The 26,972-nt window shown below is 41.5% G+C and overlaps 1 protein-coding gene across 4 annotated transcripts in view; it reads left to right on the forward strand.

Moving 5' to 3' along the window:
- Positions 1-26,972, forward strand: part of SLCO5A1 (solute carrier organic anion transporter family member 5A1) — a 100,236-nt gene that overhangs the window by 29,436 nt on the left and 43,828 nt on the right. For 3 of the 4 annotated variants that reach the window (XR_014793155.1, XR_014793156.1, XM_084864356.1), the window contains exons 2-4: positions 7,253-7,385; positions 12,892-13,109; positions 22,346-22,510. Coding sequence is in view for 2 of the 4 variants with exons in the window: in XM_084864356.1 (XP_084720482.1) it covers positions 7,253-7,385; positions 12,892-13,109; positions 22,346-22,510 (516 nt within the window). In the remaining 2 variants the exon portion in view is untranslated. The remainder of the gene's footprint in view (positions 1-7,252; positions 7,386-12,891; positions 13,110-22,345; positions 22,511-26,972) is intronic. The other variant, XM_084864357.1, reaches the window with a different exon arrangement.

Genomic DNA, 26,972 nt, shown 5'->3' on the forward strand with positions numbered 1-26,972 from the left:
CATGGCAACAAGGCCTAGTGCATGAAAATTGGTAACACTGGGGGCTTGGGGGGGAGGGAGAGGTGTCCCTCAGCCCAGCCTGCACCCTCTCACGTCTGATAGCCGAGAGGGGATGTCTGACTGATGGCTTAGGCCTGTTCCTCACAGGCAGCAGACCTAAGCTGGCAGTTGGACATCCTTAGCACTGCTGTGGAGGCAGGAGAGGCTCCCACCACCACTGCTGTGCTTGCCAGCTATGAGCCCTGCTCAGGGCTTCTAGATGGGTGGTGCTCCCCCTGTGGGAGTGCACTGATCAGTGGGGCAGCTCCTGCATTGAGCGTCTGACCCCTGGTTGTCAATGCACATCATAGCGACTGGTTGTTACGCTGTTTGGTCAATTTGCATATTAGACTTTTATTATGTAGGTTACCCAGTGTTATCCTTTATTTATTTATTTTTAAAATACTGATTTTTAGAAAAAGAGGAATAGAGAGGGGGAGAGAAAGAAATATTGATGTGAGAGGGTAACGTTGATTAGACTAGGGATCAAGTCTGCAACCCTGGCATGTGTCCCAAATGAGAATCAAATGGGCAACATTTTGGTGCCTGGGATGATGCCCAACCAACTGAACCACACTAGCCAGGCTTCTAGGGTTATCTTTCAGCAATAGTTCTGTCAGTTACTATAGACTTTGACAACTAACACTTTTCTAAATGTTAGAATAAGCTTTACAGTGAGTATAAGCTATCTGATTGTATTAGAACTAACTCCAGTGGACTGATAGAAAGAAGGGGTAATATTAAACATGTTCTAAAAAGTTTCTATCTCTTCACTTCTGCAAAATTGCATGGAAGGCTGTGATGATGCCATTGTCTGCAGGACCACTTGCACATGACATTCTTCCACTTGTGCCTAAGTGTTGCTCTAGACTTGGCTCTTTCCTATGGAGCTCATGCTTCTCCGGATGCCTGGAAAGCACACTGGAGTGTCATACCTTTGCTTGTTTACCTGGAAGGTGTTTCCTGGCATGACTTACCTTTCCCAGGAGACAAATTTAATCTGCTCTTAACAGCTGGTACACTCCTCTGCGTCTTCACAGTAATTATTGCAGTAAGTGTCATACAACATATTTGGAATGTATTTTTCAGTTAATGTGCATTTCTCTGCCATTGTATGTCAGCCAATTAGTGGTGGTGCTGGAGATGAAAAATGAGCTTCTCTTTCATTTAGAATGCTTTTAAGTCTTGTGCTACTAGCAATTCCCAAAATATTTCGAGATTTTTCAGCTCTTATGGAACTAATTTCCTTAGTGGTAGAGACCTACATACTTCTAATTAAACCTTTGTTGCTTTTTTTTGTATTTTATAGACATGTGTCCATAAACAGAAATGCTTTGGTATCAGACAGAGACAAGTTCTAATTTTGGCTCTACCCCTACTGGTAATTGGTAATCTTCTATCTTCTCAGGGTTCAGCTTTCTCATCTGAATTGGGAAGGATAATATTTTTTTTACCCATAAAGTGTTAGTGTTGAATGGCACAAAAGATGTTAAGTGCCTATTGTAGTTTCTGGAAGATCATCAATAAACAATAGTTGTGTTGTCATTTTATTTCATATTGAATTGTAGTTTCACTAAAATATTACTTGGGGTTTATACTCTTACTAGAGGCCTGGTGCACAAAATTCTTGCACGGGTAGGGTCCCTAGGCCTAGCCAGCAATCAGGGCCCATTGGTGCCTTCTGGCTGCCAGCTGGGGCCTTTCTTCGTTTTGTGCTGCCCGTGGTGGTCAGTGCCCATCATAGTGAGTGATCAAACTACCAGTCTCCTGGTGGAACTCCCAAGGGGTCAATTTGCATATTAGGCTATTAGATATATACTAGAGGCTCAGTGCATGAAAATTCATGCACTGGATGGGGGGTCCCTCAACCCGGCCTGCCCCCTCTTAAGTCTGGGAGCTCTCAGGGGCGGGAGGTGACCTGGTGATCAGGGGAAGGCGATGCCACATTACACTTCTGCTGCTGCCACTGCCGGCAGCACAGGCCTCGGGTGGCCCTGGGCAGCTGATCAGCTGCCATCCAAGGCTTCTCTGCACCTCTGGCTGGCCCTGGGTGGCTGAGGGGAAGAGGGGCCTGGGGGACTCTGGAGGCAGATGCACCTGTGGCCCCAGTGAGGCTGGGCACAGCTGTCTTGTGGCTATGTGCACCACCATCTTTGAGGGCATGGCAATCAATTAGCATATTCCCTCCTTATTGGCTGTGGGCACTGCCATCTTTGCAATGGTGTGAGGGTCAATTAGCATATTTCCTCTTTATTAGATAGAAGATAAGCCAAATATTTGAGAAATTGCCAATAATGAAAAAATGGACTTAAATTTTTAAAAATGAGTATTTCTGCCCTAGCTGGTTTGGCTTAGTGCAGTGGTTGGCAAACTCATTAGCCAACAGAGCCAAATATCAACAGTACAATGATTGAAATTTTTTTTGAAAGGCAAAAACTGATTTTTGCGCATGGGCATCAAAGTTTCAATTGCACTGTACGTGTGTGTGCACCTGCATGTGGTATTTTGTGGAAGAGCCATACTCAAGGGGCCAAAGAGCTGCATGTGGCTCTCGAGCCCCAGTGTGCCGACCACTGGCTTAGTGGATAGAGCCATCAGCCTCTGGACTGAAGGGTCCCGGGTTTGATTCCAGTCAAGGGCACATGTCTGGGTTGTGGGCTTGAACCCCAGGGTGGGGCATGCCAGAGGTAGCCAATCAGTGATTCTCCCTCATCACTGATGTTTCTGTTTCTTTCTCCCTCTCCCTTTCTTTCTGAAATTAATAAAAATATATTTTAAAAAGTAAAAATAAACATGAGTATTTCCTGAATGTATAAAAACTCTTCTTAAACATTAACATTAATCCTTGCAATATGCCTCAAAAATATTATTAATATTGTTTCTACTTTCCTATATACGTAATGCAGTGAGAAATGTCATCATGATATATGGTGAGCTTATGCCCCAAAGCTTGTACCAAATCTATAACTCTGGTGATGATTTATTTGTTTAGAGTTGTATCTCATTGTTTGTAGCTTCTATTTTTTTGATAACTAGGGAAGTTATTTTCTCATGGGTTTATTAATGTTTTGATTATTTTTTGCATTGGGAATCCATACTTAACTTTTACTAAAACACGTTATTGCCCCAAAATGTAAATTGTAAAAATTTGACACACACACACACACACACACACACACACACACACACATATATATATATATATATATATATATATATATATATATATATATTTTAATGCTTTCATGACAGCTGTCCTTGTGGTTCTTCCTGGGGACCGGATTAAGTTTATAGACAGTAGTGATCAAATTTGATGTCTTAAAGGCACAAACCTCTCCTCTGCCATGCCCCACATAGGAATAAGGTACAACCAGCAGCTTATATTTGTACATGGTTCTTCCCTTTTAGAGTACAAATCACTTTGAAAATATTTCTAGAGGAAGAGCATGAATTTAAACTAACTATTGCTCACTATGGTAGTGAGGAAAACATTCTTTGAACCCCAAGAACCATTTCCCGTCTCCTCTGGAACCTCAGATGCTTCTGGATCTTTCAGCAAAGTGACAGAGTGCAGGCAGCTGTCCTTGGGCTGTCAGGTCTGTGTCACAATGACTGAATCACTTAAAAAGAAAAAAAAAAATTGCTGCTCAAAATAACTGAGATCAAAGGTGTCCTCCTGCCTGTGCCTGTGAGCGGAAAGAATGAGCGAGGGAAGATTCCTCCAGATGCGATGCTCTCAAGTACTTGGCTAATTTTCAAGGAATTATGCAAGTTGAGTGGGAGCTGCTGTCCCCGCTGCTGTACTTTCGCAGCGGCGTGTGGGCTGCTTTGCGTGTCCTCCTTTCTTCTGCAGTGGCCGTTTCACCAGGCATACTCAGGAGAGCGATTACTCTCAAATGACTGTGTCCCAGCCTGGGCTGAACGGTCATTTGAGGACCTCAGGCAAGCATGTGACCCGTCGCTCTGCACACCCGTCCTGGGTGCAGTCCCAGGTCCTGAGCCTGAGCCTGAGCCTGACTTTTTCCTGTAACCCCACCCCCTCCCCCGGTCAGCATCAGTTCCCAGCAGCACTCAGTGCCCGGTGGGGCTGAGCCAGGCGGGCCAGGAGGAAGCGGGGAGCGAGCAGGGAAGAGTGGGAGGTGGGGCGCAGCATGGAAACAGAGTCCGATAAGTTAGAGGCCAAGTTCGAACGAGGGTCCTGCAAACCTGGACCAGTTCCGAAGAGGCGCTGGGAACTCTGGAAACCCACTGGGGAGGGTGGTGGCCCGGAGGTAACAGCCAGGCCTGGAGGGGGCTGGGTAGGAGTTCAGGCTCTGAGGCTAAAGCACAGAAACCAGCTGTGCCAAACCGAGGACTTCCTGGGGCAGGAGGATGGAGGTGGCTCCCGGGCCAGGGCGGCCCGGGGGTCCAGGGGGCAGGCGCCCGCGGATGGCTCTCGGAGGCACTGCCGCAAGGACGAATCCACGTCGATGGCTTTTGTTACTTCACTCGAGATTGAAGTCCATGTCTCCACCCCTTCTCTGCTCAGCAGTATTATTAGTGCTTATGGTCAGCGCTGCTTAGGCATGGATGTGGCATCGGTGAAAAAAAGGTCCTTGTTCTCATGGAAATGACATTCCAGTGGGAGAGACAGACAACAAGCAAATACACAAATGTCATGCGGGATGGTGCTGTGTGCCAGAGTGCAAACTCTAGCACGGTAGGGTGACAAAGAGCAAGGGGGTGAGGGGTGGGGTGCCATGTGTATATTTACACATGTAACATATAACACACACACATATATAACATATATACCAAACATAGTAAAATATAGTATTGTTATATAGCTATACATATATGAATATAACACACATATAACATACATATAGTTGTATATAGTAAAGTTCTATAGGTATTCGTACATGTACATATGTCTGTTACTGAGAGTGATACTGTTGGGCTTATAATGAAGATGTTTTTCTGATTACACAGCTGAATTTTTAAAAGCTCCACCCGCGTCTCATGACGTAGCTCAGGTTCACGGGCTCCCCGTCAGTGGGTGACACGGGCCACACCAGCACAGCCACATGGGCATCCTGGTGCCGGGAGACCTGCGCCCAGCGCCCCAGGCACACAGCATTTGGCAGAAACGGCCCTTCTCATCTGGGTCTGTAAGATGGCCTCTTTCGTGCCAGAGGCACTATTCTGGGAAGATTATTCATGTCCCATTTTGGCCTCATTACAGTTCTAAGTTGTATATGGTGCTGGTTCGCTTGGAGGTGTAAACACACATTTTATCTTCACACGCACACGGGAATGCCTGCGTCTGGGAGAGTCCTTTCTATTCCCGAGTTCCGTTTCAGGCTGTAAACAGGGAGGCCAGCAGGGTATTTACCAGAACGAGTTCTACTTGATGAGAAGCAGGCTTCCGAGAGAATGCCAGCCTCTGAGGTGCGCCTCCTCCAGGCTGCACTTCCACGCACAGATGGGGAAGTGCAGGAACCTGAGGTCTTATTGCCACAAGCAGGCGATTCTGTAAAACAAACACTCCCTGCTTGCGCTCTGCTGCATTGTGTGAAAAGTGCGAGCAGGTGCTAAGGGGCTGTCTGTAGCTCTCAGTAACAGAAGGGACAGGATTATTCAAGGTTTATTCAGGTGCAGGCATTCTGATTATTCCAGTTTGCTCTTGGTGAATACAGTTTTGTTGAAAGGACATGGCAAACCACTCATTTCTTCAGTGACTAACATGCACGATGGTGCCGGAAGTGAGAAGCATGTAGCATCTGTGTTTATCATTCCTGAAAAGTGTTGGTTGATTCGTCCTCGAGTACCTGGGTTTCATCAGGACAGACGCTGGGTTTGGAGTGCGGCTAGATTTCTCTATGACTTTCAAGGAATTTCATACCCTACCTCAAAATTTAAAAGTCGGGGAAATATTATTTGCTTAACTATTTTTAAATCATGGACAACGGATTTGTTAGTACTTTTTGCTATAAGCCCATATTGATGGTGAAAAAATTTTAAAGTGTATTTCTATTTATCTCATGAAGGGAGAGAGAGAGTAGAAACATCAATGATGAGAGAGAATCACTGATTGGCTGCCTCCTGCACACCCCACACTGGAGATGTAGCCCGCAATTGGGGCTTGTGCCCTGACCAGGAAATGAACCGTGACCTTCCAGTTCATAGGTCAACACTCAACCACTGAGCCATGCTGGCAAGGCTGATGGTGACATTTTTTGAATAGAATGACAACCTATCTGATCTACTGACAGTAAGACCCCAGCCCCTGCCCATTTGGACATGTGCTTTAAAAATTATTTTCTAATTCAGCTGTGGGTTGGTGCTCTCTACTTGGGTTCTAACTCAGGCCACTTAAAAAGATTTAGTAATCTTTAAGATTCCTCAGTTAACAGTAAACCAAACTCACTGTGAGATCTTTGGTTCTAAAGTGGTGACTTGAAAATATTAGTGATTTGAGGGTGATTTAAGAAGGTTTGCCGAAACTGGTTTGGCTCAGTGGATAGAGCGTCGGTCTGCGGACTGAAAGGTCCCAGGTTCGATTCCAATCAGGGGCATGTACATTGGCTGTGGGCACATCCCCGGTAGGGTGTGTGCAAGAGGCAGCTGGTTGATGTTTCTCTCTCATCGACATTTCTAGCTCTCTCTCTCCCTCCCTAACTCTCTGTAAAAAATCAATAAAATATATATTAAAAAAAAAAAGGTTTGCCTATCCAACTGAATCCAGCTTCATGGCAAAATCTGGCCTTGAATTCCCTCAACCTGTTAGAATTTTCTGTGACTAGAGACATCTACCCCCCCCCCCTACCTTCCCCCCCATATTGTTGAGATTACCTATTATATTCTCTTGGTTATTCAATGACCACCTCATTAACCACCCATGTCTGTACTTTCAGAAATGTAAACTGCGTGGGTCTGGGTATGTCCTGAGCCCTTATATTAAAAAATAGAGAAAATCAACCAAAAAGTTCTTCAAATGATTTGCATGCTCTAACAGTACAACAGGCAACAGTTAAACAAAGGGCATGATTTGAAACCCAAATATCAACATAGACACAATCCCTAAAGCTCTCAAAAGAGGGAATCTTTCCATCCCTTTTTGGAAGTTGTTAGCAGGATAAAACTGTGACTTCTGCATGGTCTGACTGAAACTGGACGATGGAGCGCCCGGAGCATGCCGCTATATTTCACCTTTCCCCTTCTGTCTTCTCAGCCATCATGTATGTCATGGGAGCTCTTGGCCCTGCGGTGGGATACTTATTAGGTGGACTTCTTATTGGTTTTTATGTTGATCCCAGAAATCCTGTGCAACTTGACCAGAATGACCCTCGTTTCATTGGAAACTGGTAAGAACTGTTTACTAAATTTTTCATTTCATTTTTTGTTAATGACAGAGTCACAGTAGCTTTGTAGTTAACATAAAAACTTCCCCAGGGGGAATCTGAAAGAGCCAAAAGTCACTGAGGAGGGGGTAGTAGGCAAAATGATAATCCCTCCAAGTTCTCTATATCCCAGTCCCCAGGATTTTGGAACGAGCCACCTTTTCCTGGCAAAGGGGACTTTGTAGGTGTGATTAAGTTAAGGATCTTGAGATGGGGAGAGTATCCTGGGTGATCCCGGTGGGCCCAATATAATCACAAGGGTCTTTACAAGGAAGAGGAGGAGGGAGGGAGGTCAGAGTAAGAAAAGGTGACCTGCCGAAACAGGTTTGGCTCAGTGGATAGAGCGTCAGCCTGCAGACTGAAGGGTCCCAGGTTTGATTCCGGTCAAGGGCATGTAGTACCTTCGTTGCAGGCACATCCCCAGTAGGGGGTGTCAAGAGGCAGCTGATTGATGACTCTCTCTCATCGATGTTTCTAACTCTCTCTCTCCCTTCCTCTCGGTAAAAAAATCAATAAAATATATTAAAAAAAGAAAAAGAAAAAAAAAGAAAAAAAAGAAAAAGAAAAGATGACCTGGTGACTGAGGCAGAGGTTGGCATCATGTGCTTTGAAGAGGGGTGGAGGGATCATGGGCCACGGAGCGAAGGTGGGCTCTGGAAGCTGGACAGGCGAAAAGGTAGGGGCTTCCTAGACCCTCTTGAAGAAACACAGCCTTGCCGGCCCGTATTAGACATCTGACCTCCAGGACTGTAAGATAGTACATTTGTGTAATTTGTTATAGCAGCACGAGGAGACTGATACAGACGGTTTGGGAATAACAGCTTAATCCCCATTTTTCAGGATGGAGGCTGTTGATTCCTTAATCGCAGAACGAGGGGAAGGGAGACAGGGCTGTGTTGGGACTTTCCTGTGTCCTCAAATCAAAGCTTTCACGGTCTTTTCTGTGCCTTGAACATCACTCCATCCCCACTGTCTTACGATATTGTGTTTATGCTTTGTCATCCCTCTCCCCACTGCCCGGAAATCCAGCTAGCTCTACGTTCCCATCGGCACAGGCAGCGAATCTCTTCACTCGGGAGCAGTTTGCTCCCCCTGAGAGGAGGGTGCGCCCTTAGCTGTCATGTTTAGGACGTAGAGAACGAGGGCTCCTCTTACTTATTCCGATAGCCAGGGCTTTGTTCGAGCCCTCCACAGCCCTCCACTCGGACGTGAGTTCTTTTTTCATGATTGTGAGCACCAGAAAGTACTGTCCTACCTTCATCTGACATGCATTCGTAATAGGCGTACGTTGATGAGAAATGTTCATTTTTATACCAAGGAGAATACTGCAGTATCAGACATTAGTGTGAGCAGTTTCTAAAGGATTTCTTAGAGAACTGTGTTCTGTGCTGCATCACAAGATAATAACCTCATAACTCGGAAGTATGTGGAAATAATGCTCCACACTATTATTTTCAAAGCAGTTACAAGTAATTAGGCTACAGGACACTTTTTTATTCTCACAAGTGATGCTCTCTGAGGATGGAAGTGCTAAAGTCTAGGTGAGCTGGGGCCGGTGGAATTTTGAAATTATACAGAAGGAAGTTCCCTTGTCAGCATGAGGGGAATAACACAGGAGTTTTCGGTGCTTGACCGATAGTGAAAGTTTTGGTCTCAACCACTGTTTTCTTTGCAGTTTTGAAATAAATCAGAATAAGAGCCTTTTTGTTTTGTTCTCAGAAGACTGAATTATTGAACCATATTTATAAACATCCAGTGTGTGAGCTGTGTTCTATGTAGATGTTCATATGAAGAACAAGAAGGGGACATCTGGTGGAGAGAGAGGCAAAAAGGACGAACGAGAGGGCCGAGAGAAAGAAGGCGGCAGGAGCTGTCAGTGTTCACGTGCTTCAGGCCATCTTTAGAAAGTTTCCTCGTAGACACCAACCCCACTGTCTGCAAAGTGGAGTGTTTAAGAGTGAACCCATAGTTTAAACCCATAGTCCCCTGGGTTTACACCCCAGTCTGCTACTGAATAGCTGTGTGACCTTGGGGAGGTTACTTCACCTCTCTGTGTCTCAGTTGTTGCTATTGTTTTTTAAACCCGTAAAATGGGAAATGGTTGCAGTACTATTTTACCGGGTTGTTGTGAGGAATGAATGAGTCTATGTATGTAGAGCTCTAAATGATGTTTTGGTTATTATTCATTCCTTTGTATTTCACCCATGTTCAAGTAGTTGGCCTTTCATTTTAAAGGCCCATTATTCTACAAATGATAAAATTCCTCAATATAGAAATTTAAAAATGAATTTTGTTTATGGAAATGCCCTGTTTGTAAGACTTCTACCTTGAGCAAAGACATGGTTATTTGATACAATGTTATTTTATCCCATGCCTAGCAGGGTGATAAGTTTTTTTCAGGAAATAAATATTGAAAGAGTGAAGAAATGAATAATGCTAACATTTATTAGGCACTCTCTCTGTGTCAAGCATCATACTAAGAGCTTTACACACTTTTCATTTAAGCCTTACAACAACCATGAGGAAAACGGATGCTCAGCGATTTGAATACCTGCCCCAAAGCTTCAGAGCCAGCGAGAGCTGGGGTAAACTGAGTCAGGGTGGAGGTCTTAGTTATACTTAACTGGCCCTTTTAGTGAACAGTCTGCTTGGAGTAATGGTTCATAAAAAAGACTTAAGAACCCTGGCTTTTCAGTTTTGACTCTTATTTATGTTTCTTTTCCCAACACATGATGCACACTCTCGTCTTAGCTGCCTTTTCTCTGGGGTCTCTTCAGCGCCATCATTATGTATATGCTAACAACCATTTGTGACTGTGGATCATGAAGAATGTAGGCTGCTTTGCTCTGCTTAGAAATGTCCCCAAACATTTATACTGTTTATTCACTATAACTCTTCCCCTTCTTCTATATGTGCTCTCACTCTGGGCTACTACAAGTGTATCTTTAATATTTGCATATAATTTTAAGGCAGTGGCTCTGGCTGCGGGTGTGGGAGCCCAAGTGCACATCTACATGCAAACAAACGAAACGAGCTACTGTGAAGTGACTGCTGATGGAGCAGGCATTTTGTTAGGCTCCTTTTGTATGCTGTCTTACTGATTTTGATGACTCCAAAAAACAGTTTTAATTAATTTATTTTGTATAGCAAAGGTGGAAATTTCTTTACTATTTAAAAAAATATATTTTATTGAATTTTTTTACAGAGAGGAAGAGAGAGGGATAGAGAGAAACATTGATGAGAGAGAATCGTCAATCAGCTGCCTCTTGCACACCCCCTACTGGGGCTGTGCCTGCAACCAAGGTACATGCCCTTGACCGGAATCGAACCTGGGACCTTTCAGTCCACAGGCTGATGCTCTGTCCACTGAATCAAACTGGTTTCGGCATATTTTTTATTTTTTTAAAGGTGGAAATTTATTAAAGAACAAGTACAGACTCCGACGTGGGGAGGGGGAAAAGAGTCCCTACTCCAGAAAAGTTTTTATTATCCTCTTTCAGATGAGAAAGTGGGTTCGGAAAAGCAAAATATAAGTTCCCTAGGATCTGAGAGCTAGTGAGTGGTAAAGACCGGATAAGAACCCAGGTCTGTCTGAAGCCACCGCTCAGAGAACTGTCCCTGAGGCTACGCTGCCTGCCCTCTTGTGGAGAGAACATGAGAGGTCTAGGGAACTGGAGGTGGGGGAGACTGAATGTCAAGTTTGCAGAAAGAGATTCAAGGAAGGCTGCTGTGCAGGGCCAGGTGAGTGAAGGCCTCGTGAGCAGCCAAGTACCAAAGGGGCTAGAAAATATAGTAGCTCTGTTTCCTGCAGACAACTGATTTTATTTTTTAAAAACCTATTTCATTCACTGTATTTATTCAAGACATTTTTTTCACTACCCAAATCTGTGTCAGGCCCTGGGGTCATGATTATATTCTGAATAACTGAGATTGTGACAAGTCTGTCCTGAGCCATCTTCTTAAAACAAAGCCGCCTTCTGATTGTCCTAAAATCGTGATGTAACTTTAAATGTTTGAAAATAGCACACTGGATTTATTAATGACTTGCTCTAGGAATGATTCTCTCAGCTAACCTATGACCTTTAGCAACTAACAGGCACTGTGATTAAGACACTACTTTCATAAATGAATTTTCACTTTGCAGTTGATCTGTATTCTCACTGGGTTCCATCCAACACTCATGCTTAGAATGCTGCTTGCGTTCTGGTTACACCGACAGGGTGTTGATACAGAGGATGGAGTCTGAGCATTCTTGAACTTGGAAGCTCTAAGGACACAGTTTGGAGTTGAGGAATCCTCCTTAGAAAGAGCTGCTCTGTTAGGTAGAACCAGGACTATTTGCTAAGAAAAGGTTGAAAGGGGACTGAGGGATTACCTCTGGAGTATTGTGCAAGCAGGAAGCCCAAGATCACAAACACAGAACTCTACTGCAGGGCTCGAGGTTGACGGCTACTCTGTATTTGCTTCCTAGTTTCTGCAGCAAGGCAACCGCAGATGAGTTCCAAGACAGTCTCGGTTCTACAGCACTCAATTCTACATCCCCTAAGTGTCTTTCGGACACACATTTTCTCTCTCTGAACTGTTAATAGGATTCATGCTCTATCCCACCTGATCTAACATGTAATTTTATACATTCTTGCATTTCCTGGAGATATATTTAGCTTACTTGTAACTAGATTGTAATTCTTTCCTTCTTTCTTTATAATTAATTAATTTATTTAAAAAATATATTCTATTTATTTTTCACAGAGAGGAAGGGAGAGGGATAGAGAGTTAGAAACATCAACGAGAGAGAAACATCAATCAGCTGCTTCCTGCACACCCCCACTAGGGATGTGCCCACAACCAAGGTACATGCCCTTGACCGGAATTGAACCTGGGACCCTTGAGTCCATAGGCTGATGTTCTATCCACTGAGCCAAACCTGTTAGGGCTAGGTTGTAATTCTTGAAGTAAGGATCAGATGAAATGTCATTGGTGGCTAAGTATAAAGAGGACCAGCTAAGAGTGCTCAATATATTAAGTGCTTGCAGAAAAATATTTCAGTGTCAATCAGCAATGCATTAGAGACGAGATAGTAATGGTTTTCTTCTAAGAAAAAAAGTGTCCACAAAGCATACTATAGAGTCTGTATTATTTTTTTAATTAAATTTGAGTTATTGGTTTATTATGAAATATACATTGTAGCAGGACTAACACATATGTGCTTAAAAATACTTGAATGAAATTCTAGGTTGTTTATTATGTTTATCATGCATGTAATTATTGGGTGGATTTCTCATTTATCCCACAGAAAGGGAGGATTCCTATATTTTCTTTAGTTTGTTCAACCCCCTACTGTTTAAGAATTTATGAGGGTCGAAGGTTTTTTTCCTGGAGAATTTTGTCACCACAAACTCCTACTTTGTTAATTTGTTCTCATTCTCAAAGCAAAAGCCATAAATGCTATTCACATTTCCCACTTTTTTAGGTGGAGTGGATTCCTCCTTTGTGCCGTTGCAATGTTTCTTGTGATATTCCCAATGTTTACTTTTCCAAAAAAGCTTCCTCCTCGACACAAGAAGAAGAAAAAGAAAAAATGCTCTGATCATGCTGTTAGCGATGACGACATTGTGAAGGAGAAATCAAATAATCATGAGCTCGGGGACAAAAAAGTTTCTTCTATGGGATTTGGAAAGAATATCAGAGGTAAAGTATGCCTTTTGAATAAATGTATGCCCAGTACTTCCAATCAGTGTGACTCAGACTGTGGTCCCAGGCCAGTGCTGCCCACAGCTGTTACTGGTCTGAGATGAGATCAGTGCTGAAATCAAAAGTATTGGGAAACTTTTAAAGAAATTTGACAGAGTCATTTTATGCCTGTTGAATCTAATAGAGATAATAAAAATCGGGTTTATATTTTGTACATATTTTAAAAAAATTTAAAAATATTTCAGATTGGAAGGGAGAGGGAGAAAGAGAAACATCAACGATGAGAGAGAATCATTGATCAGCTGCCTCCTGCACACCCTACACTGGGGGTTGAGCCTGCCACCCGGGCCTGTGCCCTGACCAGGAATTGAACCTTGATCTCCTGTTCATAGGTTAACGTTCAACCACTGAACCACGCCAGTTGGGCTAAAAATTTATTTTCTTCATTTTTAAATGGATTTTGCAAAAAGTTAACAGTACATGATAGACTGGAAGTAATAATAATAAAATAATTGTTCCCTACAGGTAGTTTGAGAAGCACTGATTTAGATACAAAGATTCATTTCTATATATCATTTACTATATTTAGAGATGTCTGATTTTTAAAAATACTTACTGCATTATATAATGGATGGTTTGTGTCAGGGGAATGGTGGATTTGGTATTTTGGCCTGATTTAAATATAAAACCTAGCTCTAGACAGGGATCTTATTCAACAGTGGCTCAGCCAAGTGCTTGTAAGTGGACAGAGAGAAGGCAAGTAGGAGCAGACCTCCCAACCCAGTGTAAAAACATCCAGAAAGTCTCAGTGAGTGTACTGGTCTGTTTTTTTTTTTTTCTTTCATTTTTATTTCTCTTAAAAATAATGACTCATTAGAGCTAGATTAGGCAATCTCGAACCTAACCAATTTAAATCTCAGCCAGCCTGTCTTTGTCCAGCGGTCAGTAATATCTGTTGAGTGGCAAGAAATCCCTGCACTCCCATTAGCTTCTGCTATTTCCTGAATTCCCTGAAACATTTTTCACGAAATTATGAAGCACGATCTGTGTCAAATGCTTACTCTTTTAGGGAGAATGTACCTACGCACAATATCACCCCACGTTGACCACAAACACAGGAAAGCAAAGAGATACCCGCTGGGCCTAGACAAAGTTGCTCCTACTTCATGGAACTATTCCTGCAGCCTCAGAACAATTACGTTTTGATCGGATTATTTTCAATGGCTGCATTGGTTCAAAGCAAGCCAAGTGCCGTTTCACTGGACATGCTTCTTTCCTGTTAAGTTTTTAGATTGGCCTCCCCACCCCCGTCATCCTTTTCTGACAATGTGTGTTTTGGGACTGCCAAAACGACTTCTACTCTCATAGAGAATTCTCTGGATGCCCGAGTTCTTACCCCGTGGACCAGCCCATCGCTTTCCATGTATGTTATTATGGACTATTATGGTTGCTACCAAAAGAGTGATTTTAAAAAAAAATTAGTTGAGATCAAGGTTGATGTTGAAGAACTTACAATACAGGAGCAGACTCAGAATCTTATCTTACGGAGAGTGTAAAGTAGATTCAAGGGGAGAACTAAAGACGTAGATAAGCTAAAACTGTATGTTTGATAGCTTAGGAATAGATGACCTGAAATATATGCTGTGTTGTACAGTAGAGAAAAGAGAAAGAAGATTGATACCAAATACGAACAGCAGAAACTACTGTTGATGGGAACAGCCTTCTTCTGGGGGATGCTGTTGGGGCTCCATCCTCCTTCCACACCACTCCGTCTTCCTGGTGGAGGCCATCCGCCAGTACCTACATCATTTGCCTGAAGGTTTTCTTTGCAGGCAGGGAAACTGCTGGGCTCCTGCTTGAGACAGGTTCAAGTGCAAAGGAATGAACACCTGCCTCCCCCCCCCCCTCCCCCCCAGCAAAGCAGTCTTAACCATGGCTCATGATCACCCAGCTCATGGGCCAGACAGCTCTTCATCCTTTGTAGGCTGAGCTCACTGCCCAGCACCATGTCTACATTCCCTGCCCCGTGTTTCCCGAATCTCCCAAATATACAACTTGGGCTTGAATCCTTATCTTAGGACCTGCTTTTAGTGAGGGACATGCAGGCAGGCAGGCAGATTCAAAAGTGATAGAAGTCATCACAAACTTATTTTTTCAAAATTGAATCTATGCACCATCTTCTTGTGCTGCTCGGGTGGCTTCCTGTCATCTTTTTGATGCTCAGTGTCATGGCTCAGGATATCTTTTTTTTAAAAGAAAGAATAAGAGGAGTCTAATAACATCTGTTTCTATTCTGATTTTCTTGTCAGTATCTCTGATAAATCCTCAACTTTCTCACCCTACTCTCTGCCTTAATGCTGATGACTGATGTCACTTCTGCAGCCAAAACCTTCTGATTCAGACATAGAGCTGGTTCCTTTCATTACTTCCACTTATCCTGGATTCCCTAATTGTATCTAGACTGGCACCTCCAGAGGCACCTTTGCTTGTGAAAAAGGAATCCTATTTTAATGGGCTGATAAAGTGAAAATGTTCTGCTAAAAGTGATTCAAATGATAATATTAGAATAATGTTCTGTTAGAATATATGGAGTTAACTCATATTTATCTTGCATGTATTGACTTCCTTTAGAGTAATACCTACACCTATGGGAAATGAAATCAGACCTATAGTCTAATATTTAAACTGATTTTCAAAAGAGCAAATAAAACTGTAGGGGGAATCATTTGATTGTTGACATAATTTGTGTTACAAAGCCAACATTCATTATTAAGGTCTTAAATTAAAGAATGGTTTTAAGATTTCCTTTGAGTTAAATCTGAGCTTGATTCCAAGATCCTTTTTTCCCTTGTTTTTTCTTTAAAAGATGTATTTTTATTGATCTTTAGAGAGAGAGAGAAAGGGAGAGAGAGAGAGAGAAACATTGATGAGAGAGAGACATTTATTGGCTGCCTCCTACTGGGGATCAAGCCCACAACCCCAGCATGTGCCCTGATCGGGAATCAAACCGTGACCTCTTGGTACATGGGTTGACACCCAACCACTAAGCCACCCAAATACTGTTCTCCCTTGTTCTGTTTTCTGAGGCAGGGCTTCTTAGGGTCTTTTGCCAACAGGGTTGGGCAAAAGTAGGTTTATAGTTGTGAGTATGGGAAACACAATGTTTATTCTTGTGTTACTTATTAATTGTATTATTTTTCATATGAACAACTGTAAACCTAACTTTGCCCCACACCGTATATAGAATTTGGATACTAATATTTGCTTCTTTAGAGAGGAGGTGGAAAGAAAGCTCAGTTAAAACTTCCTTAAAAAGAAAATCATTTGGGCCATACTGAATGGCACCCTTATGGAAAGTTCTACCACAGAGAATACTAGAAGAAAATGTGCTATACTTTCCACCCCACCTCCACATTGTAATGATAGACATTGGGAAAATCTGACTCGGTGTTTCTTGATTCTCGTTATAAATTATGCAGGAATAAGGCTGTTTTAAAACACTGCAAAGGAGAAAAATAGAATTTTTAGTGTGTCTGCGTCACCTATCCATAAGGAGACTAGCATTGATTGCATCAAACTCTTATCAATAAAAAGAAACACTTAAAATATTTAAGTGGATCGATTTTCCAGAGTTTTAAAATCCAGCACTTTAGTCTCCCAAATTTAACTGTTTATCTTCCTCAGTGGAAAACATTTGGTGGCAGTTAATCACAAGAGCAATTTTATTTTTTTGTGTCCGCTTTTATATTTTTAAGCTTAATTGCTTAGCATTATGAACAAGCATAAAATATAACAGATTCTTCTCTGCCAAACTTTGTCTGTGTTAGAGTGTGATATGTTTGCAATACTAACTTCATAAAGAGTTACTCTGAGGTGATGAATGGATTTAAAGAGATCATTGAAAGTTATAGAAATTTGATAGCAGGATGTCTGGTGGGTGCACAGCTCAGCCAGGCAGAGGGGAGCGCCCGGGTCTGTGCGGAAGTGTATCTTGAATTCTGCAGGTGCAGGCCGTTTGCTTCAAGCTATGAAAACAACAACAACAACTTATAGCAATATATTTCAGAAAACGTGTCCAAACAGGAGAGGCCAGAGGTAGTGCATCCTAACAGCAAGGAGGAAAGGAAGAGATTGTGTCTGTAGGATGTGGCAACTGATAAGGGAATGATGGGGAGGGCGGTACCAAGGGTGGTTTCAGGGTTCCCACCTCAGATCGTGGGGAGAGGAGCTAGTTGAGAGGGGCAGGAGGAATCAGTTCTCAATCAGAATTACCCAAGAACATCCGGAACTGTTGCATGTGGCCCGCAGCTTGGCACTTAAAACTAGCGTAGCATGGACTATGCTGGGCTCAATCCTTGATTCAGCAACGAGAGGGATTGCCAAGAGCCTCGTGCCATTAGCCCTCTCTCAAAGTTCCTTTGCCGAATTGCACTTCGGTTTTATGTTCGCAGCTTCTATCAGAAGCCGGTGCTTGAATTTCCCAGTTTGCTGTAAGCGCATAGCTTAGTGTCCCCCCCTCACTTTTAAGCTGACAATTGTGTATGGCCTGTGAGTGATGTTACAAGTGTTCAAATGGCCCCTGACAGAAAAGAGGTTCCCACCCCTATCTTGGAGGATGACATGTTGCTGTGTCCCTTTAGAGTTGCAGTTTTTTGGGGGGGATTGTTCACAGAATATAAAGGTACTGTATCTACCTGGTGGAACATTTGAAAGTCGGTAAAAGTATATTTACATTCAATAAGGTTAAATTCCATCCTCATTCCTGAACATACATGCTTACATTTATTTACAATGAAATGTATGTTTTGAAACTAGATAGAGGTGGTGGTCACACACCATTGTAACTAAGCTAAAAAAGCCTTGAGGTTTTCATGTCAGCTTGCCCTTAGGGTAGAATGTCTTAGCTTTCAGTGATCACTGTCAAGATTTCATCTCTCCTTCATCCTGCGTTTTGCTGCATCTTTGATTTTACAATGACATTATTATAAGCGACACCAAGAAACTTAGCTAATCTATGTCCTGCAGCATAAAAACGAGGTTCCTGGCTGCAAGTGGGTGGATTTAGCACCCTCTTTGCTGACTTAGGTTTTAGAACTTCGTGTTTTTGAAATAATTTTGGATTTACATAAAAGCCACAGAAGGAGTATGCAGATGCCTGTGTAGCCTGCACCCCATTCTCCAATTGCTGACATGTTGACCCCCCTGAGAAATTGAAAACATGATGCTCTCCTGCCCGCTAATACTTTCATGTGTGTTTCCTCAGTACAATGACACGCTCCTGTGTGACCACAGGGCAGCCAGCAAAGTCAGGAAATTCACATCCATCCCAGGGGACCACTCAGACCACAGGTCCCATTCAGATGTCGCCATTATCCCAACAATGCCCTCTATGTCCAAGATCCAGTCCAACAGTACACGGATTTAGTTTTAGTGTCTTTTTCATCTCTGTCATTCTGGATAAGTTCCTCATCTTTTGTTGTTGTTGTTGTTGTTGACTTTTATGACCTTTATCTTTTTAAAAAGCATAAGGCAATAACTTTATAGATATTGGTAAATGTGGCTTTAATGACATCATCCCCTGATTTAATGCCCTTTCGTAGACACCCCGCTGAAATGGTGCCGCACTCAGCACACGGGGACAGAGGCCACACGGTGTGTTCGGCCTTGTAACCAGTTAGGTGAACTTTGATCACTTGGATGAGAATGTATCTGCCTGGTTTCTCCGCCGTAAAGTGACTAGTAAATCGCAATTATAAAGCAGTAAGTGATTTATAGGTACTTTGCATCAATCCTCATTATTTGCAAAAGTTGTATTCTATAGAGTCACCGGGAGCACTGAGGTAGCCAAGACTGAAGCATAGCGCCAGAGAGATGCAGGGCTGGCTTCCTGCCACACTATCGCGGCCAACCCACCCATCCGTAACCTCACTTTATGTGTGTTTCTGTTCAACGGCACCTTATGGAACAGACATTGTTGATCCATTAACGTTGACCCTGGGGCCAGCAGCACGGTACCTCCCGCCCGGGAGAAGCTTATCTGACACACGCACTGTCTCTGGGAGGCCTGTCCCAGCCGCTTGCACTCAGAAACCCCACGCAGCACTTCAGCACTATGCTTGGGGGTGGCAGGACATTTTAAACAGTGAAATGACCAGAAGCACAAAAATGCAAAAAATGTAACAATGTGTATTGTGAAAAGGACGCTTGTTTACAGGGTGAGCACTGAACAAGAGGGCCTTGTGCGACCGCAGCCAAGAATGCGCTTCCCGCGACTCCCAAGTCTTGCCATTTTGTGCGTGTCCTCCGTTGGCTATGCGCTGCTAGTGTTGATTCTATGGTTACAGACCCATTCTAGCGAGCAGGTGAATTTGCACATTCTGAGTCTGAGTCTGATAATAATGAGGATTGACTGGATCTTGTTCCCATTAAACTCTAAAGTACCATTGTTAGCATCAATTGAGCTCAAGATGGTTTCACATTCGGCCACTGGGAATCCTTCATGCTATCTTTCTGAAACATCCCCACACTTTTTTTTTTTTTTTTTTTTTTTTTAGCACTTCTTTATTTTCTTGTTCAGCAAGCCTTTCCAGGCTCATCTTGCATTTTCTCTGCCCCAGCTCTGAAGTTAGACAATTCTCCAAGAAGATCAATGACATTGAGAAACCAAGAACTGGGTGCTGGGTGGGCTCATGGCTACTGGAGTGTCATTCTATCTAAGCCCTGTTAATTCACAGAGTTAGGAAATGTACACACAGGGTGGGGCAAAAGTAGGTTTATAGTTGTTTATATGGAAAATACAATAATTAACAATAAAATAAGATAAACTGTGTTTCACATGCTCACAACTGTGAAGCTACTTTTGCTTCACGCTGAGGGTACACATGCACACAGTTTATTATCTATCATCAATTGATTATCATCTTTATGTATGTATGTATGTATGTATGATTTCATGAATTCATACCAATACTTGCCGTTCCAATCTTATACCTAACTGTCTCCTTTCTGTATTTGTACCTCCTTTCTCTGGCAGTTAAAAGACCAATTCCCATTATTCTCAATGTCTAGACTTATTTGCTCCCTCCCCCTGTGTCCAGCCCTACCAGCCAAAGACACAACCCTCGGTGCCTACAGGGCTTGTAGGCAGAAAGTTAGCCCAGCAAAGGGGAAGGGGGAAGGTGAAAGAATAAAGGAAAGTAACTTGAAGTTGTTGAAAGTCTGAACTTTGGATAAATTCTTAAATAATAGCAGGCTTTTTTTTTTTTTTTAAATGAAAGAAAAGGGAGAAACATCACATGTATTTTTAGTTACCTTTGAAATTAGAAGATTCCTTTCCCATACCAAATGGGCATAAAAGAAAAACCAGTGTGATATAAATAGTATCTTTTAAAATATTCATGTGATTCATGTTATCTTCTTGGATTAAAATAATTTATATTTCCCCCAGATGTTTCAGATTTAACACATTGGCTTTTTAATATAGCATTAAACTTAATATAACAGCCAAATCTTTAAATGTTGATATGAAATCTTAACTTTCTAATTTTTAAAAGTTTGGATATGACATTTTGATTTGCAGTGTTTATAAGAGAACAGTGGGCAATTTTATGAAGTACTTTGATTATATAATTTTTTCTGGTGTGGCTTTCCACGTTAAAAAATTAAATTTGCATTTTAATTTTCTCTTTAAAATATTCACTTAAACTTTAACTAAATTAAGCTATAGAACACATACATTAATTTACAGTTAAAAATGATAATAGTGATTAGTCTTGTCTTTGAAGTTTTAAATTCCTGTGAATAGCCTATAAATTATAGCTTTAACAACAGTTGCTGCTTAATTTTTATGAACTGATTGTATATCATAGCTTGAAATAACTGTTCTGATCACTGAGATGTCTGACTGTAAAATAATGCAGTTGACCTTTCCCTTGAAGGTATGTAAACATTGCATGAATGTGAGTTAATTCACATGATAAACATGCCAAAAATACAAAACTATACATACAAAAATTTCCTGTTATTCTTCTTTACGAATTTTCCATTCATAGAATTTCTTGGTGTTATATATATTGAGATGTATGCATTTGATTACATGTAAATATATTTTTGGTTTTTTTATTTTTACATAAGTATTATATATAAATATATGATCTAAGATATATGATGTATGATATATTATATAAAATATAAATATATTATATGCAAATGTAATATAAACATATAGAAATATATATATATACATCTATTATATGAATATATGACATATATTTATATACACATGTATATTTCTGCAGCAGCTGGCTTTATTCATTAATACAAATATTGATTGGAGTTCCTTTTATGCCAGTACGTGCAGCTTATTTCAGGGGTAATTATTGCATAGTATTTTATTATATGGCTGGTGCCATAATTTAAACACTTCCCATTAATGGACATTAAGGTGTTTTTTTCCTAAAATTTTGCTGTTATAAGCAGTGAATGCCGGCATGAAAATACTTGCACATGCATCTTGAGACATATATTGGGCAAGGCCTGTGCAATAAATGCCTACAGTGGAGGAAGAGACTTCCCTCTTCCTTGGAGGCAGCTGGGCTGGTGGAGAGCCCCAGCTCTGGGCTGTCCTGCTCCTTCGGAGATTTCTCTTTGTTCCAAAGACCCTGGACTGTCTGGCCTGGTGGCCTTACCCCATGTGCCCTTGTAGCTGCATTATCTCCTGAGGCTGGAAGATCAGCTGTCCAGTCACGTGCCAGTTCCTCTGCTCTGGGTGCCAGGGAGATGGCACCCAGATGCCATTTTCTCAGGGGAGTTTTAGTTGGGTGAAGTGAAAACTGTAATTTAGGATTATGTTGCAGGTACTTTACACATTTAGTAGACTTTGGAGTCGTAACAAAGAATGGCATTGTTTTAATGAATTAAAAAATGCAAATTTATTTTAAACCATTTTTGAAACAGGAATCATAGGTTGGATACTTCCATATGGGCATATTTTAAAAAACTTTATTAAGTTTCTTTATCCTTTTTCAAAATTAAAAAAACTAACCCCAAGCCCAAATCTATTTAGAAAGGGAGATAATGTCTAATCAGTCACCAGGTCAAATTTTATTCTTTATTTAATATTCTCAGGTATTGCTGAATGGCTATTTCCAGTTCATTTAAAAAACAATTCAGTTTTATTTTTATTTTCCATCCCTTGTTTATAACATTCATTTGTCATTTTTGTCATTTTGTAGACCTACCAAGAGCAGCTGTCAGGATCTTAAGCAACATGACATTCCTTTTTGTGAGTTTGTCATACACAGCTGAGAGTGCCATTGTAACTGCTTTCATTACCTTCATTCCCAAGTTCATCGAGTCACAGTTTGGTATTCCGGCTTCCAATGCCAGCATCTACACTGGTAAGGCACCGCCGTGAGAGCGCCTTCAAAACATGATAATCCTTGACCACTAAACAGAAATGCAGTGAGTGAAGAAAGCTAACATTCACTCTAACATCCAAGTGTTAAGTTCATTAACAGATATCTTCCCCCAGATTTCGGGAGGAGGAAGGCTTTAAATGTTGTTGTTGTTGTTGTTGTTGTTTTTAAATATAATAATAATTCAGATTGTATTGCTGTGTGAGTTTACCAATTGTGTGTTAGAAAGGAAGAACTTCGCATTGATTCATGCTTTTATTGTTCTGAGTTAAAAAGGATGAACTAGGCAATGGCATTCACGTGTCCATCTGCATAAATCTTTTTATGGGTTGGCATGAATCTTAAAGTGTTAGGTTTTGGAACGCTGATAATTTGAAATGTAGATTCTCCTGTCATAAATGTTAACAGGTTTTCATCGAATTATTGGAGATGCTTGAATTTAGAAAGAAAATCTATGAATTTTGTTTTAGAAATTATTTCATGTCTAGGGAAAATGATTTTTTGAGGGAAAATGACATTTGAAGATCTCTAAGTTGGACACTGGGGTGCTCACTGCTACGAGGTAGTCCTTGCTTCTAGGACCTTTGTTAATAAACAGAGTAAACAAGTCTTGAGGTTACATTGATATTTCTGCTTCTCATTTAAGATTTTGGGTTACTCTTTGCTCTAATGCTGAAAATCATTCTTCCTAATGACTTCAATATAACTACAAGTGTGTGTGTGTGTGTGTGTGTGTGTGTGTGTGTGTGTGACTAATGATGAAATGTGAAATGCAGTTTGGACTTGTTTGTGGTTCTTTTTTGTCCAGAGTGCTATCTCTTGTGGATATGCAAAATACCATGACATAAACTTATTTGAAATAATTCTTCTCCGTTTGGGTTATGCCCACAACCTGATCTGATGTGGAGCTTATTTACTTTTACTTATTTTCATTTTTAGGGATTACTTCATTTTTATGTTTTTAAGCCACAGTTGTGTGTTTTTTGTTTTTTTTTTTTAATTATGTAAGACAGTTATATGACTTGAGAGAGAGAACCATCAAGCAAAGGACATTCAGAGAGGCCTTGCTCACTCCTTCTACAGGCCGCATTTTATTAGTTTATTCCTCTTATTCCTTTTTGAATATGCAAGTAAATATGTGTATTATGTATGTCATATATTTACATCCTATACATTGATGTTTTATATTATATTAGTACTTCGCCCCAAAGCTGGCACCCTGTCCCCTCCGTGCCGCCCTGGCGTAGCATCAGAGCTGCCCTTGCTGGTTTCCTTACAGCCACACAGCACTCTGCTGTGTATCATGGTCTCTTCGCTTGCCTATGGGTGGCCATTGGGTTGTGTTGTTTCTTTTGCTGTAATGACATATCTCTTGATCTGCAGAAGTCATTTTATACTAAATAGCCCATTTTTCTAATATACTTATTTCTTTTTAACAATTTAGTTTAATGGTCCAGCTCTCAGTTTGCCTATCTCCTGGCAAAGAAGTGGATTCCAGACAGCGGAGGGAGGCTGAGAGCTTGTGGGTATATTTGTCATATAATACTCAGCCCCCCAGCCCAAAGGCCGAGCTTTTACCATCAGATTGTTATAAAGATCAAAAGAGAGACTCTTTCTGGAAGCACTTTGAAAAAAAATCTATATGGCTTTTGGGAATTCAAATCAAATCAGAGACTTTCCTTCAGTATGAGCCTGCGCCATGAGGGTGAAAGCAGGTGACTGCCGTTGGCCTTGCAGACTGAGCCTGGTGCATGCAGCCCTCACCGCAATGCTTCAGGGAGGTCTTTCTCTATCCAGTGCAGGGTTGACGAAACTGAGGTGTTTAGAGCAGTTTTTACAAACTGTACACCCAAAAACTCCATAATATAGTCCGTAACATATAGATTGAGCTGGTTCTCAGAAGCTGCTTACATTTTAGAATTTTTATTTCACTAAAGTAAGACATATCGTACAATAGTTAAGAGGATCTGTTTTGGAGGGAGACACATCTTGTTGAAATTCTTGTTCTTCCTCTTCATCTGTCTGTCCGTCCATCCATCCATCCATCCATCCATCATGCACAAATATTTTTAAAGCTTCTGCTATGAGCCTGGCCCAGTGCCATAATGAGAACACAGGGGGGTCCTATCCTCTGTGGCCCCCAGTAGGCTGCTGGTGTTCCTGAACAAGTTCATGAACTTCTATGAGGATTAAGTGATGGGATGCGTGTGTTGTGTTATCACAGTGTTTGGGAGGTAGAGACTAGTGATTATGGCAGTGCCCACTTTATGAGACACCAAGGAAAAGGAATTGAAGGTGGAAGAGTGAAGCCAGGACTCAGGACGTGTGAACACTTTCATAGGAAAGAGTAGCTGGGGGAAATGGATTTGAAGAGTAAGAAGAGAGAAAGAGTGAGGCTAACAGGAAGTGGGGAAATGGAAGAGAAGGTGGGAGACAGTCATGTGAAGGAAGGGCTGAGGGATTATCTTCTCTGTACTGAAGGAGGCCTGGAGACTTAATGTAAATGAGAAAGGTGTCGTTGCTTTAAGAGTAACACATTATACGTGTGATTTCAGCTGAGTCAGTGTTGCATGAGGGTTAACTCTTTTTATCTCTGATTTACTTATTCTTCATTTATTTTTCAACCTCAAATATGTCTATATTTTACAACTCTTGGTGTGCGGGGTGCATTTTAAGTGTTTATAGTTTCATATATTTGAAGCATGGTGCAAAGTGAAATGTCAGGTGACCAGATCTCTCAGTTAAAGGGACTGTTTTTGTTTCACTCGTCTTTGATGGTGAATAGCACAATAATCCCTTGTGTCTGGGATTAGTTTTCCATGCACATATACATGTGCACAGGCACAAATGCACAGAAACATGAAGTCAAACATCCTTCTAAGCCACATGTGTCAAACACAAGGCCCGCGGGCCAAATCCAGCCCGCCAGGCCTTGCAATGTGGCCCACACCGCGCTGTCATCACTGCACTCCGCTGTCAGTTTATGACATTGTCAGTTTATGACTGTTCAGTAAACCATTCGGCCTGTGATTTAGGCTGGATTTTAGATTTTGGCCCCTTCTCTGATTGAGTTCGACACCCCTATAAGCCTTAGAAATCTAATGGATTTCCAGGCTCAGAGGACATTCAGCCGGTTTTCTCCAGATTTCTGCATCTACATTCATCGCTCCTGAATGATCATTGCTGTTCAGAATGGCCCAGAGGCTCTGCAGAGCCTTAGTCATAAAAATATGATATAGTGTTTACAGAGCAGGATTCATTTATGTATAGAAATCGAGCTGAGAAAGATTAGAGAGCTTTTCAAAAGAATGGAAGCCCTGGGGAAAGAATGAAGTGTCCAGAGCAGCGTAGGAGCATTTCATCACGCCTGGGGTAAGTCATCGTCCAAGGAACACCCGTGGAGCTGATGGCTGAAGGAATGTAAACATCGCTGTTTCTGGCCCTCAGTCCCATCTTTGGAATGAGAGATTGAATCAGAAGACCTTTCACCAAAGATCAACTAACAAGCATCCCATCATCCCTCTCCCCTTGCCAATCCTGAAAAATCCTTTGGATTTTGCCAACAACCTCTGTTTCTAGGCATTGAAGTTAGTCATTGTCTCACCATTTTACTTTATATGTATGTGATACCTCTTCCTGGCATTTTAATTTTCATATATATAGATTTTTTTTTTCTCCTTTGATGCACATGATGGAATGAGGTTGAATTGCTCCACTTTTTGTTTTTCTTGGAGGGACTATTAAGGAGCACGGTAGCTCGGTGATTAAATATTTCATTTGAGAACTCAGAAACTTTGTACTGAGCACGGTCCCATTTTAGCAGGTCCATACCCTACTTAATAAGGTGATCCCTACCTGTTTTGCAGTGAGCCAACATTTTATATGAAAAACATTATATAGATTAGAATCAAAGGGTCTGGGTTCAAGATCTGCCTCTGCCATGTAACCTGAGTGAGTTAACTAATTTCTCTGACCCTAATTTTACCATCTTTAAAATGGTGTCAAGTTTTAAAAAGTTACAAAGTAGTTATTAAGTGTAAAGAACAACATACACATTAATTATTAATGAGAATGACCCTGATTTTCCTCCCTATTCACTGAATGTTTCATCCTCTGTAGTAGACTAAAGGATCAGGATTATTATTGAAAGAGATGAGGAAGGAAGAAAATAGGGGAGGGAGTATAATGTTATCCCAGATTTATAGATAGGTAAATGAAGGACAGACACTACTGGAAGGACCCATGGCCTCATGGGTAGTGGCCTTCTTGGACTAGAGACACACTTTGTGACTCCCAGCTCATGCCACCATCTGTCATTTCCTCAAAGCTGTTTTCTCTTAGCCCATCAATATCACACCCAGAGCTAACGAATACCTTGGCCCTTAAGTCTGGCCAGGATATGGTTATGACCACACTGGCAGGAAGTGCCTTACTTACTCTATTC

The sequence above is a fragment of the Pipistrellus hanaki genome, assembly GCF_964339955.1.
Source record: "Pipistrellus hanaki genome assembly, chromosome: 17".
Taxonomy (NCBI): domain Eukaryota; kingdom Metazoa; phylum Chordata; class Mammalia; order Chiroptera; family Vespertilionidae; genus Pipistrellus; species Pipistrellus hanaki.